Raw genomic sequence first — 14,657 nt, forward strand, 5'->3', positions numbered from 1 at the left:
CATTTTGGAAAGGAGAGAGTTCTTTTATCAAGAGTCTGAATGAGCGGCTGGTTCTCACAGTAATGGTAGCAACATACAGTAAGTAGTCTGTGTTCCAACCTCCTCACTGAGGGAGGACCACACTGCCCCCCTGTGGCCACAATGGGGACTCTACAGGGTTTTCTAGTTAGAATGTAGACCCAAACATCCGGCACAAATACCAGTGGACACTGGAGACCTGAGCAGAGGCTGGATGTCAAATATAGCCAGTCTGTCTGGACAGAGTGACATTCTGAACATGCTGGACCATAAAGTGAGTGAAATACCTTTCACCTACAGGGTATTTGTTCAACTAAACTAACAGACCTGTCAACAAGACACACAAAACGCAAATCCTCCCTCTGTAAACACTGACAATCTCCTCCTCCAGTTCCCTTGCAGAGTAATCTATCTATTCCACCTTTATGTAGCCTGGTAAGATATCGAGATCAAACTCTCTTTTACAATGACTGTCTAAATAATCTATTAGCAATACAGGACTCCCAGTGTGAAGTCACCTTACATTTAAAGTGTGACAGAACCAAAACAGCAACTTATCCTTTTCAAAGGATCGTTATTAGTCTAAAACATTTATTCTTGTGTCAAAATGTACTAAAATGTGTAAATAGGATCATTTTGGTCATAAAGTCAGTCTTCTCCAAAACAGAAATTTGCAAGATAATTAAGGGGGAAATTAAGGGTATTGTAACAGTTCTCCTTGAGTTGGGTTTATTTCATCCTGCCCACAGATAGCAGCACCCAAGTAATCATCCATTCAGAGCGCAGCTGCACACAAACTGATCATCATGGTCAATTTGGTTTGATATAGTTGGCAGTATACATACGGGTTTGCTGACAAATTCACGAAAATGATATGTGCACGTCGATGTGGCTGGAAACCGCAAGTTGTTATGAATCTGAACAGTCAGATAGTAGCAACAATGAAGAGAAGCTGCCGTGTGGGGAATTGTAAGTGGCTCGTTTCAGATAGTATCAAGATCAAGACAAAACTGTCTTATTTTGAGGTGTTTTTACTGATTTCATTTTAATGCTAATATGGCTAAAATTCACTAGCTAGCTAACCAACAACTATAACAATGTATTTGAAAGACAACAAGTGCTCATTGTGCAAATGTATTTATGACTAAATACAATTTACATGTTGTCAACAATCTAAGCTCCCGTTTCCCCCCATAGTTGCGTACGCCTGGGTTTTGTTGCTAAACAACCAACCCGTCTCCAGACACCAGGCCTGGAGGACTGTGTATCTAGTAGGGTGAGTGACTAACTGTGTATTGTTTTGGCAAAGTACAAAACGCTTCCCACGTTCGAACACTCACACACAAGAGACACCCACATCAAAGCACACCTCCAAAACTCAAATCTTCTTCTCAGTCACATTTCCTAATGAGGACAATTGAAACCGAGGCGCAATCAGCAAGTTCAGCCTCCCTTTAAAAGCATAACATTATCAAACAACACGCATTCTTACCAGACTGGTCATTCATCATGCGGATGGCTTTGGCCTTGGCCAGCTCCAGCGCTGTGACCCATCTCTGACGTTCCACCTCTGTGCTGGCCTTCAGGTGGTAGGTGCGCCCACCGCTGCTCAGGACGATGTTACAGGCGTCCTCCGTGTCGATGTGGGCCGTGGCGAGGTTGATGGTGCCGCGACACGTATGGGCCATCTCTGCCTGAGTCCTGCAGGGGAACAACCACAAAGACAGACAGAGAGACAGAGAGACGGACAAGACACCAAGTCACAGAAGCAGAGATGGAGACACGGGGACAGAGACGGGGACAGAGGAGGGGATAGAGACGGGGACAGAGGAGGGGACAGAGGAGGGGACAGACACGGGGACAGAGACGGGGACAGAGACGGGGACAGAGGAGGGGACAGAGACGGGGACAGAGGAGGGGACAGAGACGGGGACAGAGGAGGGGACAGAGACGGGGACAGAGACGGGGACAAAAACAAAAAAGATAGAAAGGCTGATTAGTAGTCAAATCCCAATGCTTTGTATCTACTACTAACCTACTGTAACTTATGTCTGACTGGACAATGTATGCAGTCGCTTGATAAACAGTCATGACAAAAAACACTCAATTATTCCAATATTTGGCAATGGGGCCCGGCTCAGGTACAGGTTCAGGTGAGAGGAAGCTAGTAAGCAAGGAGTCAGAGGGATAGAGAGAGTCAGAAATAGGGAGGGACACATGCAATAGTGAAATTAAAAGACAGTGGCGTTGAAAGTTAAAACAGTCAAGAGCCATCCTTGGCTTACTGTCTTGTAGACTGTATTAAACCACTGTGTAACAGTGTTCTCTGTTCCCAGCATGTCTATACACACATTCTTACATACAGCCAGCAACAGAAATCCCCACAAGGATAGTCAAACAGGGGTTGGGTTTAGGAGTTAGGGTTAAGGTTAGGGTAGCAGGGTAGCTACCCTGCAGGGTAGCCTAGTGGTTAGAGCGGAAGGTTGCAAGTTCAAACCCCCAAGGTACAAATCTGTCGTTCTGCCCCTGAACAGGCAGTTAACCCACTGTTCCTAGGCCGTCATTGAAAATAAGAATTTGTTCTTAACTGACTTGCCTAGTTAAATAAAGGTTAAAAAAAATATATAAAAATAAAAAATTAGGTTTAGGAGTTAGGGTTAAGGTCAGGTTTAGGAGTTAGGGTTAAGGTCAGGTTAGGAGTTAAGGTTAGGTTTAGGAGTTAGGGTTAAGGTTAGGTTTAGGAGTTAGGGTTAAGGTCAGGTTTAGGAGTTAAGGTTAGGTTTAGGAGTTAGGGTTAAGGTTAGGTTAGGAGTTAAGGTCAGGTTTAGGAGTTAGGGTTAAGGTTAGGTTAGGAGTTAAGGTCAGGTTTAGGAGTTAGGGTTAAGGTTAGGGTTAAGGTCAGGTTTAGGAGTTAGGGTTAAGGTCAGGTTTAGGAGTTAGGGTTAAGGTCAGGTTTAGGAGTTAGGGTTAAGGTCAGGTTTAGGAGTTAGGGTTAAGGTCAGGTTTAGGAGTTAGGGTTAAGGTCAGGTTTAGGAGTTAGGGTTAAGGTCAGGTTTAGGAGTTAGGGTTAAGGTCAGGTTTAGGAGTTAGGGTTAAGGTCAGGTTTAGGAGTTAGAGTTAAGGTCAGGTTTAGGAGTTAGGGTTAAGGTCAGGTTTAGGGTTTTAGGGAAAATAGGATTTTGAATGGTAATCAATTTTAGGTCCCCACAAGGATAGTAAAACATATACTGTGTGAACACATACTTTGGGCAAAGAACCTTGTATTGCACTTTCAGTGGGCCACAGAATGTTGGATAACAAGGCCATTGTGTGGCTCCAAACCCCCATGGTAGAAAAAACAAACAGTGAATAACAACATTGCACACAAAGGACAGAGAGAAAGGGAGAGGGTGTGAGAGAGAGGAAAAGGCAGAAAGACCAGAGAAAGAAAGAGAGAGAATTGCCTTCGACCAACTTGTTTCCACATTTTCAATAATCATCATCAGTCTGAGCTAACCACAGACGCTGGACTATCATCAGAGAACAGACACAGGTGAATGAAATCCTTCAAATCCTTGATGCAGATAAGTCATCAGGAGAAGAGCAATACAGTTATTACTCAAACAAATAGTTTTGTCATGTAGGTACATTGGGACACTTCAGTCTAATTAGTATTGGCTAGGCTGTGTGGTAGGACCAGGGTGTCAGTCTAACTCCCCTCTGAGGACAGAGCAGGAGCTCAGTCACAACTCACAGGCTTTATCCTCAGCAACCCAATAAGGAGCAGTTTAATGTGAACAGGCTCAAAGAACAACAGACATTATACAGGATAAGGGGCTGGGACGGGCAGTGTGTGTGTAGGATATCTGTTTGTACACGGTTGTCCAAGGCCCAGACATAAGTTACTTAGTAACAGTTGCAGTGCCCTGGAGCTGTGTCCGATCGCTGACCTCCTGTAATGGTGAGAACAGCTAAACTCAACCAGCTTCTGAGGAGGTAATACAGCCCACGGTGTGTGTGTCAATAACGTCCCACGGTGTGTGTGTCAATAATGTCCCACGGTGTGTGTCAAATCAAATCAAATGTATTGGTCACATACACACTGTTAGCAGATGTTATTGCGAGTGTAGCGAAATGCTTATGCTTCTAGATCTGACAGTGCAGCAGTATCTAACAGGTAATATCTAACAAATTCCACAACTAAACCTAATATCTAACAAATTCCACAACTAAACCTAATATCTAACAAATTCCACAACTAAACCTAATATCTAACAAATTCCACAACTAAACCTAACACACACAATCTAGTAAAGGAATGGGATGAGAATATATAAGTATAAAATACACTGCTCAAAAAAATAAAGGGAACACTAAAATAACACATCCTAGATCTGAATGAATGAAATATTCTTATTAAATACTTTTTTCTTTACATAGTTGAATGTGCTGACAACAAAATCACACAAAACTTATCAATGGAAATCAAATTTATCAACCCATGGAGGTCTGTATTTGGAGTCACACTCAAAATTCAAGTGGAAAACCACACTACAGGCTGATCCAACTTTGATGTAATGTCCTTAAAACAAGTCAAAATGAGGCTCAGTAGTGTGTGTGGCCTCCACGTGCCTGTATGACCTCCCTACAACGCCTGGGCGTGCTCCTGATGAGGTGGCGGATGGTCTCCTGAGGGATCTCCTCCCAGACCTGGACTAAAGCATCCGCCAACTCCTGGACAGTCTGTGGTGCAACGTGGCGTTGGTGGATGGAGCAAGACATGATGTCCCAGATGTGCTCAATTGGATTCAGGTCTGGGGAACGGGCGGGCCAGTCCATAGCATCCATGCCTCCCTCTTGCAGGAACTGCTGACACACTCCAGCCACATGAGGTCTAGCATTGTCTTGCATTAGGAGGAATCCAGGGCCAACCGCACCAGCATATGGTCTCACAAGGGGTCTGAGGATCTCATCTCGGTACCTAATGGCAGTCAGGCTACCTCTGGCGAGCACATGGAGGGCTGTGCGACCCCCCAAAGAAATGCTACCCCACACCATGACTGACCCACCGCCAAACCGGTCATGCTAGAGGATGTTGCAGGCAGCAGAACGTTCTCCACGGTGTCTCCAGACTGTCACGTCTGTCACATGTGCTCAGTGTGAACCTGCTTTCATCTGTGAAGAGCACAGGGCGCCAGTGGCGAATTTGCCAATCTTGGTGTTCTCTGGCAAATGCCAAACGTCTTGCACGGTGTTGGGCTGTAAGCACAACCCCCACCTGTGGACGTCGGGCCCTCATACCACCCTCATGGAGTCTGTGTCTGACCGTTTGAGCAGACACATGCACATTTGTTGCCTGCTGGAGGTCATTTTGCAGGGCTCTGGCAGTGCTCCCCCTGCTCCTCCTTGCACAAAGGTGGAGGTAGCGGTCCTGCTGCTGGGTTGTTGCCCTCCTATGGCCTCCTCCACATCTCCTGATGTACTGGCCTGTCTCCTGGTAGCGCCTCCATGCTCTGGACACTACGCTGACAGACACAGCAAACCTTCTTGCCACAGCTCGCATTGATGTTCCATCCTGGATGAGCTGCACTACCTGAGCCACTTGTGTGGGTTGTAGACTCCGTCTCATGCTACCACTAGAGTGAAAGCACCGCCAGCATTCAAAAGTGACCAAAACATCAGCCAGGAAGCATAGGAACTGAGAAGTGGTCTGTGGTCCCCACCTGCAGAACCACTCCTTTATTGGGGGTGTCTTGCTAATTGCCTATAATTTCCACCTATTGTCTATTCCATTTGTACAACAGCATGTGAAATGTATTGTCAATCAGTGTTGCTTCCTAAGTGGACAGTTTGATTTGACAGAAGTGTGATTGACTTGGAGTTACATTGTGTTGTTTAAGAGTTCCCTTGATTTTTTGGATCAGTGTATATGGATGAGCAGTGACAGTGGCTAAGATGCAGTAGATAGTGAGAGATGCAGTGACAGTGGCTAAGATGCAGTAGATAGTGAGAGATGCAGTGACAGTGGCTAAGATGCAGTAGATAGTGAGAGATGCAGTGACAGTGGCTAAGATGCAGTAGATAGTGAGAGATGCAGTGACAGTGGCTAAGATGCAGTAGATAGTGAGAGATGCAGTGACAGTGGCTAAGATGCAGTAGATAGTGAGAGATGCAGTGACAGTGGCTAAGATGCAGTAGATAGTGAGAGATGCAGTATACATTATATACATACGAGTTAATGCAAGATATGTAAACATTCTTAAAGTGGCATTATTAAAGTGACCAATGATATCAAGTCTGTAGGTAGGCAGCAGCCTCTCTGTGCTAGTGGTGGCTGTTTAACAGTCTGATGGCCTTGACTCAAAAACAGCTTCTATCTCTCGGTCCTAGCTTTGATGCACCTGTACTGACCTCGCCTTCTGGATGAAAGCGGGGTGAACAGGCAGTGGCTCGGGTGGTTATTGTTCTTGATGATCATTTTTGCCTTCCTGTAACATCGGGTGGTGTAGGTGTCCTGGAGGGCAGGTAGTTTGCCCCCGGTGACGCGTTGTGCAAACCACACCACCCTCTGGAGAGCCTTGCGGTTGTGGGCGGTGCATTTGCCGTACCAGGCGGTGATATAGCCCAACAGGATGCTCTCAATTGTGCACCTGTAAAAGTTAGTGACGGTTTTCGGTGACAAGACACATTTTTTCAGCTTCCTGAGGTTGAAGAGGCGCTGTTGCGCCTTCTTCACCACACTGTCTGTGTGTGTGGACCATTGCAGTTTGTTGGTGATATGAACACAAAGGAACTTAAAACTTTCCACCCTCTCCACTGCCGTCCCGTTGATGTGGATGGGGGGGGGTACTCCCTTTGCTGTTTCCTGTAGTCCAATAAAGTCCAAAAATAGAAGAACTGTTTGGCCATAATGACCATTGTTATGCTTGGAGGAAAAAGGGGGAGGCTTGCAAGCCAAAGAACACCATCCCAACCGTGAAGCACGGGGGTGCCAGCATCATGTTGTGGGGGTGCTTTGCTGCAGGCGGGACTGGTGCACTTCACAAAATAGATGGCATCATGAGGAATTGAAAATGATGTGGATATATTGGAGCAAGATCTCAAGACATCAGTCAGGAAGTTTAAGCTTGGTCGCAAATGGGTCATCCAAATGGACAATGACCCCAAGCATACTTCCAAAGTTGATGCAAAATGGCTTAAGGACAACAAAGTCAAATATTGGAGTGGCCATCACAAAGCCCTGACCTGAATCTTATAGAAAATTTGTGGGCAGAAGTGAAAAAGCATGTGCGATCAAGGAGGCCGACAAACCTGACTCAGTTACACCAGCTCTGTCAGGAGGAATGGGCCAAAATTCACCCAACTTACTGTGGGAAACTTATGGAATGCTACCTGAAACATTTGACCCAAATTAAACAATGTAAAGGCAATGCTACCAAATACAAATTGAATGTATGTAAACTTTTGACCCACTGGGAATGTGATGAAATAAAAGCTGAAATATATCATTCTCTCTACTATTATTCTGACATTTCACATTCTTAAAATAAAGTGGTGATCCTAACTGATCTAAGAGGGAATTTTTACTAGGATTAAATGTCAGGAATTGTGAAAAACTGAGTTTAAATGTATTTGGCTAAGGTGTATGTAAACTTCCGACTTCAACTGAACATAGGCGTACAGAGGCCCATTATCAGCAACCATCACTCCTGTGTTCAAATGGCACATTGTGTTAGCTAATCCAAGTTAATCATTTTAAAAGGCTAATTGATCATTAGAAAACCCTTTTGCAATTATGTTAGCACAGTTGAAACCTGTTGTGCTGATTAAAGAAGCAATAAAACTGTCCTTCTTTAGACTAATTGAGTATCTGGAGCATCAGCATTTGTGGGTTCGATTACAGGCTCAAAATGGACAGAAACAAAGACCTTTTTTCTGAAACTCATCAGTCTATTCTTGTTCTGAGAAATGAAGGCTATTCCATGCGAGAAATTGCCAAGAAACTGAAGATCTCGTACAACGCTGTGTACTACATTCACAGAACAGCGCAAACCGGCTCTAACCAGAATAGAAAGAGGAGTGGGAGGCTAGTCTCTCTTGACTGTTTAGCCAAGACATGAGTAGCTGGCCAGCATGCTTGCAAGATTTCATTCTGGGTGCCGAGATTAAAGGTAAAGCTGATCTTAAACAAGCAATTTGTGGTAAACTTTTCCCTGGCTACATCTTAGACCAGATAGGGACATGGTCATGCAAAGCAACAGGGAGAGAAGGGTTCCTCAACAGCCCAGCTTCCAGCGTGCGCTGCCTTCCCAGAGCTCTAGCTCTAACTGGGTCACACCCCTGTAAGTGTGCTGATGAGAAAGATGAGATCCATTCTGATCCCTCTGCTCTGTGAGGAGGCAAAACCATGCAACGGCAAAGGGATTACAGAGCCAAGGCACAGCAGAAGCTGAGAGAGATAAGGACGGTGGGGCAGAAAGAGAGAAAGATATAGACGGTGGGGCAGAGAGAGAGAGAGAGAGAGAGAGAGAGAGAGAGAGAGAGAGAGAGAGAGAGAGCGAGAGATATGGACGGCGGGGCAGAAAGAGAGAAAGATATAGACGGTGGGGCAGAGAGAGAGAGAGAGAGAGCGAGCGAGCGAGAGATATGGACAGCGGGGCAGAGAGAGAGAGATGGACAGCAGGGCAGAGAGAGAGAGATGGACAGCAGGGCAGAGAGAGAGATGGACAGCAGGGCAGAGAGAGAGAGAGACAGCAGGGCAGAGAGAGAGAGAGAGACAGCAGGGCAGAGAGAGATGGACGGCAGGGCAGAGAGAGAGAGAGATGGACGGCAGGGCAGAGAGAGAGAGAGATAGAGATGGACGGCAGAGAGAGAGAGAGAGAGAGAGACAGAGAGAGACAGAGAGATATGGACGGCAGGGCAGAGAGAGAGAGATGGACGGCAGGGCAGAGAGAGAGAGAGAGAGAGATGGACGGCAGGGCAGAGAGAGAGAGATGGACGGTGGGACAGAGAGAGAGAGAGAGAGATATGGACGGTGGGACAGAGAGAGAGAGATATGGACGGTGGGACAGAGAGAGAGAGAGAGAGAGAGAGAGAGAGAGAGAGAGAGAGTGAGACATGGACGGTGGGACAGAGAGAGAGAGAGAGAGAGAGAGAGAGATATATGGACGGTGGGACAGAGAGAGAGAGAGAGAGAGAGAGAGAGATATATGGACGGTGGGACAGAGAGAGAGAGAGAGAGAGAGAGAGAGAGAGAGAGAGAGAGAGAGAGAGAGAGAGATATGGACGGTGGGACAGAGAGAGAGAGAGAGAGAGAGAGAGAGAGAGAGATGGACGGCAGGGCAGAGAGAGAGAGATGGGCGGCAGGGCAGAGAGAGAGATATGGATGGCGGGACAGAGAGAGAGATATGGACGGCGGGACAGAGAGAGAGAGAGAGAGATATGGACGGCGGGACAGAGAGAGAGAGAGATATGGACGGCGGGACAGAGAGAGAGAGAGAGAGAGATATGGACGGCGGGACAGAGAGAGAGAGAGAGAGAGAGAGAGAGAGAGATGGACGGCAGGGCAGAGAGAGAGATATGGACGGTGGCACAGAGAGAAAGAGAGCGAGAGATGGACAGCAGGGCAGAGAGAGAGAGAGAGAGATGGACGGCAGGGCAGAGAGAGAGAGAGAGAGAGAGAGATGGACGGCAGGGCAGAGAGAGAGAGAGAGAGAGAGAGAGAGAGAGAGAGAGAGATGGACGGCAGGGCAGAGAGAGAGAGAGAGATATGGACAGTGGGACAGAGAGAGAGAGAGAGAGAGAGAGAGAGAGAGAGAGAGAGAGATATGGACGGTGAGACAGAGAGAGAGAGAGAGAGAGATATGGACGGTGGGACAGAGAGAGAGAGAGAGAGAGATATGGACGGTGGGAGAGAGAGAGAGAGAGATATGGACGGTGGGAGAGAGAGAGAGAGACATGGACGGTGGGGGAGAGAGAGAGAGAGAGAGAGAGAGAGAGAGAGAGAGAGAGAGAGAGAGAGAGAGAGAGATATGGACGGTGGGACAGAGAGAGAGAGAGAGAGAGAGAGAGAGAGATATGGACGGTGGGACAGAGAGAGAGAGAGAGAGAGAGAGAGAGAGAGAGAGAGAGAGATATGGACGGTGCTTTTACCTGTCGTTCCCCTGAGCACCACACAACCACACAAAACACAGATCCAGCGATCTGAGGGCGTGTAATGAAACAGAACAGCGTCTCAACACACTAGAGAGACTAGCTGGCACAGGCATGAGCAGACAGGCAGGACACACAGAGACAAACAGGTAAACAGAGAGATATACAGGAAGAAAGACAAGGACAAATATACAGCATGGTAAGAAGGGAACACAACAGGATACAAGACGAGATGTCCCTTGGTGTTTTTCTCCTAAGGAGGGAGAGAGTAATGAAAACATGAGACAAGCAAACCAAGACAGAGATACTGCGGCACGTACAGTATGACATGACCTGCTGAAAGATTAAAGCTGAGGATGTTAAGTGTTTCTATTCAGCATTGTCTCTCTTGCGCACACACACACACAAACACACGCACACACACCTGGCACTGAGCCCAAGGCGGAGCCCGTTAATTTGATTAGACCACGTCTTCCCTCCTCTCCAACATCTCCAGGCCAGAGCGAGCCTACGTTCGAGGAAGGCTCTGAGCTCAGTGCTGAGCAGGACTGTCCCTGCCCTTCCAGCTGGCTCTTGTATTGTCTCATAACTCTTCTTTCCTCCCTTCAGGCAAGGACACAGTGTGCCAGCAGGACCAAAAACCTAACTGAGAGATGAAAACGATGCAGAACCCCCACCTAGCCATGTATCTATCCAGTTAAAACTGGATTAATACTTCCATCTCAGAGCCAAGCTGAGATGTGCATGGGGCCGCCAGGCTGAGAGTGTGTGAGGCAGTGATAGCAGGGCTTGCATGGGGCTCCAGACGTTAATGCTTTGTAATCTTTACTAAAGCACTGTCAGATTTCCTCTCAGAGGTAAGTAAAGCTGTGATGAGAGTTAAAGCCGGAAGAAAGAGTGAATGAAGCAAAATGAAAGACGTGAGGAGGGGAAAGGCCTTGTCACACATTGAAGTGAGATAATGGTGGGTGTTCACCTGACTGGTGATGGGAAAACAGTAAACAGCCAAAGGTTGGTAGGGGAGGTGGCGGACATGGAGTAAAAGAGAGGCAGAAAAACAAATCAAAGGTGATTGGCCACGTACATAGTTTAGCAGATGTTATAGCTGGTGCAGCAACATGCTCGTGTTATTATACCGGACTGCCGTTGACCAGCACAAAAACATCCTGTGGCGTACTGCATTAGCATTAGCATTGCAACCCCTATTAATAGCCTGTTCAACCTCTCTTTCGTATCATCTGAGATCCCCGAAGATTGGAAAGCTGCCGCGGTCATCACCCTCTTCAAAGGGGGAGACACTCTAAACCCAAACTGCTACAGACCTATATCTATCCTACCCTGCCTTTCTAAGGTCTTCGAAAGCCAAGTCAACAAACAGATCACCGACCATTTCGAACCCCACTGTACCTTCTCCGCTATGCAATCTGGTTTCCGAGCTGGTCATGAGTGCACCTCAGCCACGCTCAAGGTCCTAAACGATATCATAACCGCCATCGATAAGAGACAATACTGCGCAGCTGTATTCATCGACCTGGCCAAGGCTTTCGACTCTGTCAATCACCATATTATTATCGGCAGACTTAACAGCCTTGGTTTCTCAAATGACTGCCTAGCCTGGTTCACCAACTACTTCTCTGACAGAGTTCAGTGTGTAAAATCGGAGGGCCTGTTCTTCGGACCTCTGGCAGTCTTTATGGGGGTGCCACAGGGTTCAATCCTCGGGCCGACTCTTTTCTCTGTATACATCAATGATGTTGCTCTTGCTGCTCGTGATTCTCTGATCCACCTCTACGCAGACGACACCATTCTGTATACTTCTGGCCCTTCTTTGGACACTGTATTAACTAATCTCCAGACGAGCATCAATGCCATACAACTGTCCTTCCGTGGCCACCAACTGCTCTTAAATGCAAGCAAAACTAAATGCATGCTCTTCAACCGATCGCTGCCCACACCTACCCACCCGTCCAGCATCACTACTCTGGACGGTTCTGACTTAGAATATGTGGACAACTACAAATACCTAGGTGTCTGGTTAGATGGTAAACTATCCTTCCATACTCACATTAAGCATCTCCAATCCAAAATTAAATGTAGAATCGGCTTCCTATTTCACAACAAAGCATCCTTCACTCATGCTGCCAACCATACCCTCGTAAAACTGACTATCCTACCGATCCTTGACTTCAGCGATGTAATTTACAAAATAGCCTCCAACACTCTACTCAGCAAATTGGATGCAGTCTATCACAGTGCCATCCGTTTTGTCACCAAAGCCCCATATATTACCCACCACTGCGATCTGTATGCTCTTGTTGGCTGGCCCTCACTTCATATCCGTTGCCAAACACACTGGCTCCAGGTCATCTATAAGTCTTTGCTAGGTAAAGCCCCGCCTTATCTCAGCTCACTGGTCACCATAGCAGCACCCACCCGCAGCACGCGCTCCAGCAGGTATATTTCACTGGTTTACCCCCAAAGCCATGCTTCGGCCACCTTTCCTTCCAGTTCTCTGCTGCCAATGACTGGAACGAACTGCAAAAGTCTGGAGACTCATATCTCTCTCACTAGTTTTAAGCATCAGCTGTCAGAACAGCTCACAAATCACTGCACCTGTACATAGCCAATCTGTAATTAGCCCATCCAACTACCTCATCACCATATTGTTATTTATTTTGCTCCTTTGCACCCCAGTATCGCTACTTGCACACTCATCTTCTGCACATCACCCCCGTGTTTAATTTGCCATACTGTAATAATTTCGCCACTATGACCTATTTATTGCCTCACCCCCTTATCCTACCTCATTCCCACACACATACATATATATATATATATACACTTTTTCTATTGTGTTATTGACTGTATGTTTTGTTGTTTCCATGTGTAACTCTGTGTTGTTGTTTGTGTCGCACTGCTTTGCTTTATCTTGACCAGGTCGCAGTTGTAAATGAGAACTTGTTCTCAACTGGCCTACCTGGTTAAATAAAGGTGTTCTCAACTGGCCTACCTGGTTAAATAAAGGTGTTCTCAACTGGCCTAACTGGTTAAATAAAGGTGTTCTCAACTGGCCTAACTGGTTAAATAAAGGTGTTCTCAACTGGCCTACCTGGTTAAATAAAGGTGTTCTCAACTGGCCTACCTGGTTAAATAAAGGTGTTCTCAACTGGCCTAACTGGTTAAATAAAGGTGCTCTCAACTGGCCTACCTGGTTAAATAAAGGTGCTCTCAACTGGCCTACCTGGTTAAATAAAGGTGTTCTCAACTAGCCTACCTGGTTAAATAAAGGTGTTCTCAACTAGCCTACCTGGTTAAATAAAGGTGTTCTCAACTGGCCTACCTGGTTAAATAAAGGTGCTCTCAACTGGCCTACCTGGTTAAATAAAGGTGCTCTCAACTGGCCTACCTGGTTAAATAAAGGTGCTCTCAACTGGCCTACCTGGTTAAATAAAGGTGCTCTCAACTGGCCTACCTGGTTAAATAAAGGTGCTCTCAACTGGCCTACCTGGTTAAATAAAGGTGCTCTCAACTGGCCTACCTGGTTAAATAAAGGTGTTCTCAACTAGCCTACCTGGTTAAATAAAGGTGTTCTCAACTAGCCTACCTGGTTAAATAAAGGTGTTCACAACTAGCCTACCTGGTTAAATAAAGGTGTTCTCAACTAGCCTCCCTGGTTAAATAAAGGTGTTCTCAACTAGCCTCCCTGGTTAAATAAAGGTGTTCTCAACTAGCCTCCCTGGTTAAATAAAGGTGTTCTCAACTAGCCTCCCTGGTTAAATAAAGGTGTTCTCAACTAGCCTCCCTGGTTAAATAAAGGTGTTCTCAACTAGCCTCCCTGGTTAAATAAAGGTGTTCTCAACTAGCCTCCCTGGTTAAATAAAGGTGTTCTCAACTAGCCTACCTGGTTAAATAAAGGTGTTCTCAACAAGCCTACCTGGTTAAATAAAGGTGTTCTCAACTAGCCTACCTGGTTAAATAAAGGTGTTCTCAACTAGCCTACCTGGTTAAATAAAGGTGTTCTCAACTAGCCTACCTGGTTAAATAAAGGTGTTCTCAACTAGCCTACCTGGTTAAATAAAGGTGTTCTCAACTAGCCTACCTGGTTAAATAAAGGTGTTCTCAACTAGCCTACCTGGTTAAATAAAGGTGGAAAAAAACAACAACAAAAAAACCAATTAGCTCCTAACAACGCAGTAAAATGTCAAACAGGTAAATATACAGTACCAGTTAAAAGTTGGGACACAGCTGCTCATCGCATTGTAGAATAATAGTGAAGACATCAAAACTATGAAATAACACGTATGGAATCATGTAGTAACCAAAAAAGGGTATATTTTAGATTCCTGCCTTGATGACAGCTTTGCACACTCTTGACATTCCCTCAACCAGCTTCATGAAGTAGTCACTTGGAATGCATTTCAATTAACAGGTGTGCCTTGTTAAGTTAATTTGTGGAATTTCTTTCCTTCTTAATACGAAAACAAAAACAGCTGAAATAAGCAAAGAGA

The 14,657-nt window shown here is 46.0% G+C and overlaps 1 protein-coding gene across 1 annotated transcript in view; it reads right to left on the reverse strand.

Annotated features, from left to right (window-relative positions):
• The window catches only part of LOC115140101 (oxysterol-binding protein 2-like), an 88,334-nt gene that overhangs the window by 68,101 nt on the left and 5,576 nt on the right, over nt 1-14,657 (reverse strand). The window contains exon 2 of the mRNA XM_029678199.2: nt 1,511-1,719. Coding sequence (XP_029534059.1) covers nt 1,511-1,719 — 209 coding nt within the window. The remainder of the gene's footprint in view (nt 1-1,510; nt 1,720-14,657) is intronic.

Source organism: Oncorhynchus nerka, linkage group LG13 (assembly GCF_034236695.1).
Source record: "Oncorhynchus nerka isolate Pitt River linkage group LG13, Oner_Uvic_2.0, whole genome shotgun sequence".
NCBI lineage: Eukaryota > Metazoa > Chordata > Actinopteri > Salmoniformes > Salmonidae > Oncorhynchus > Oncorhynchus nerka.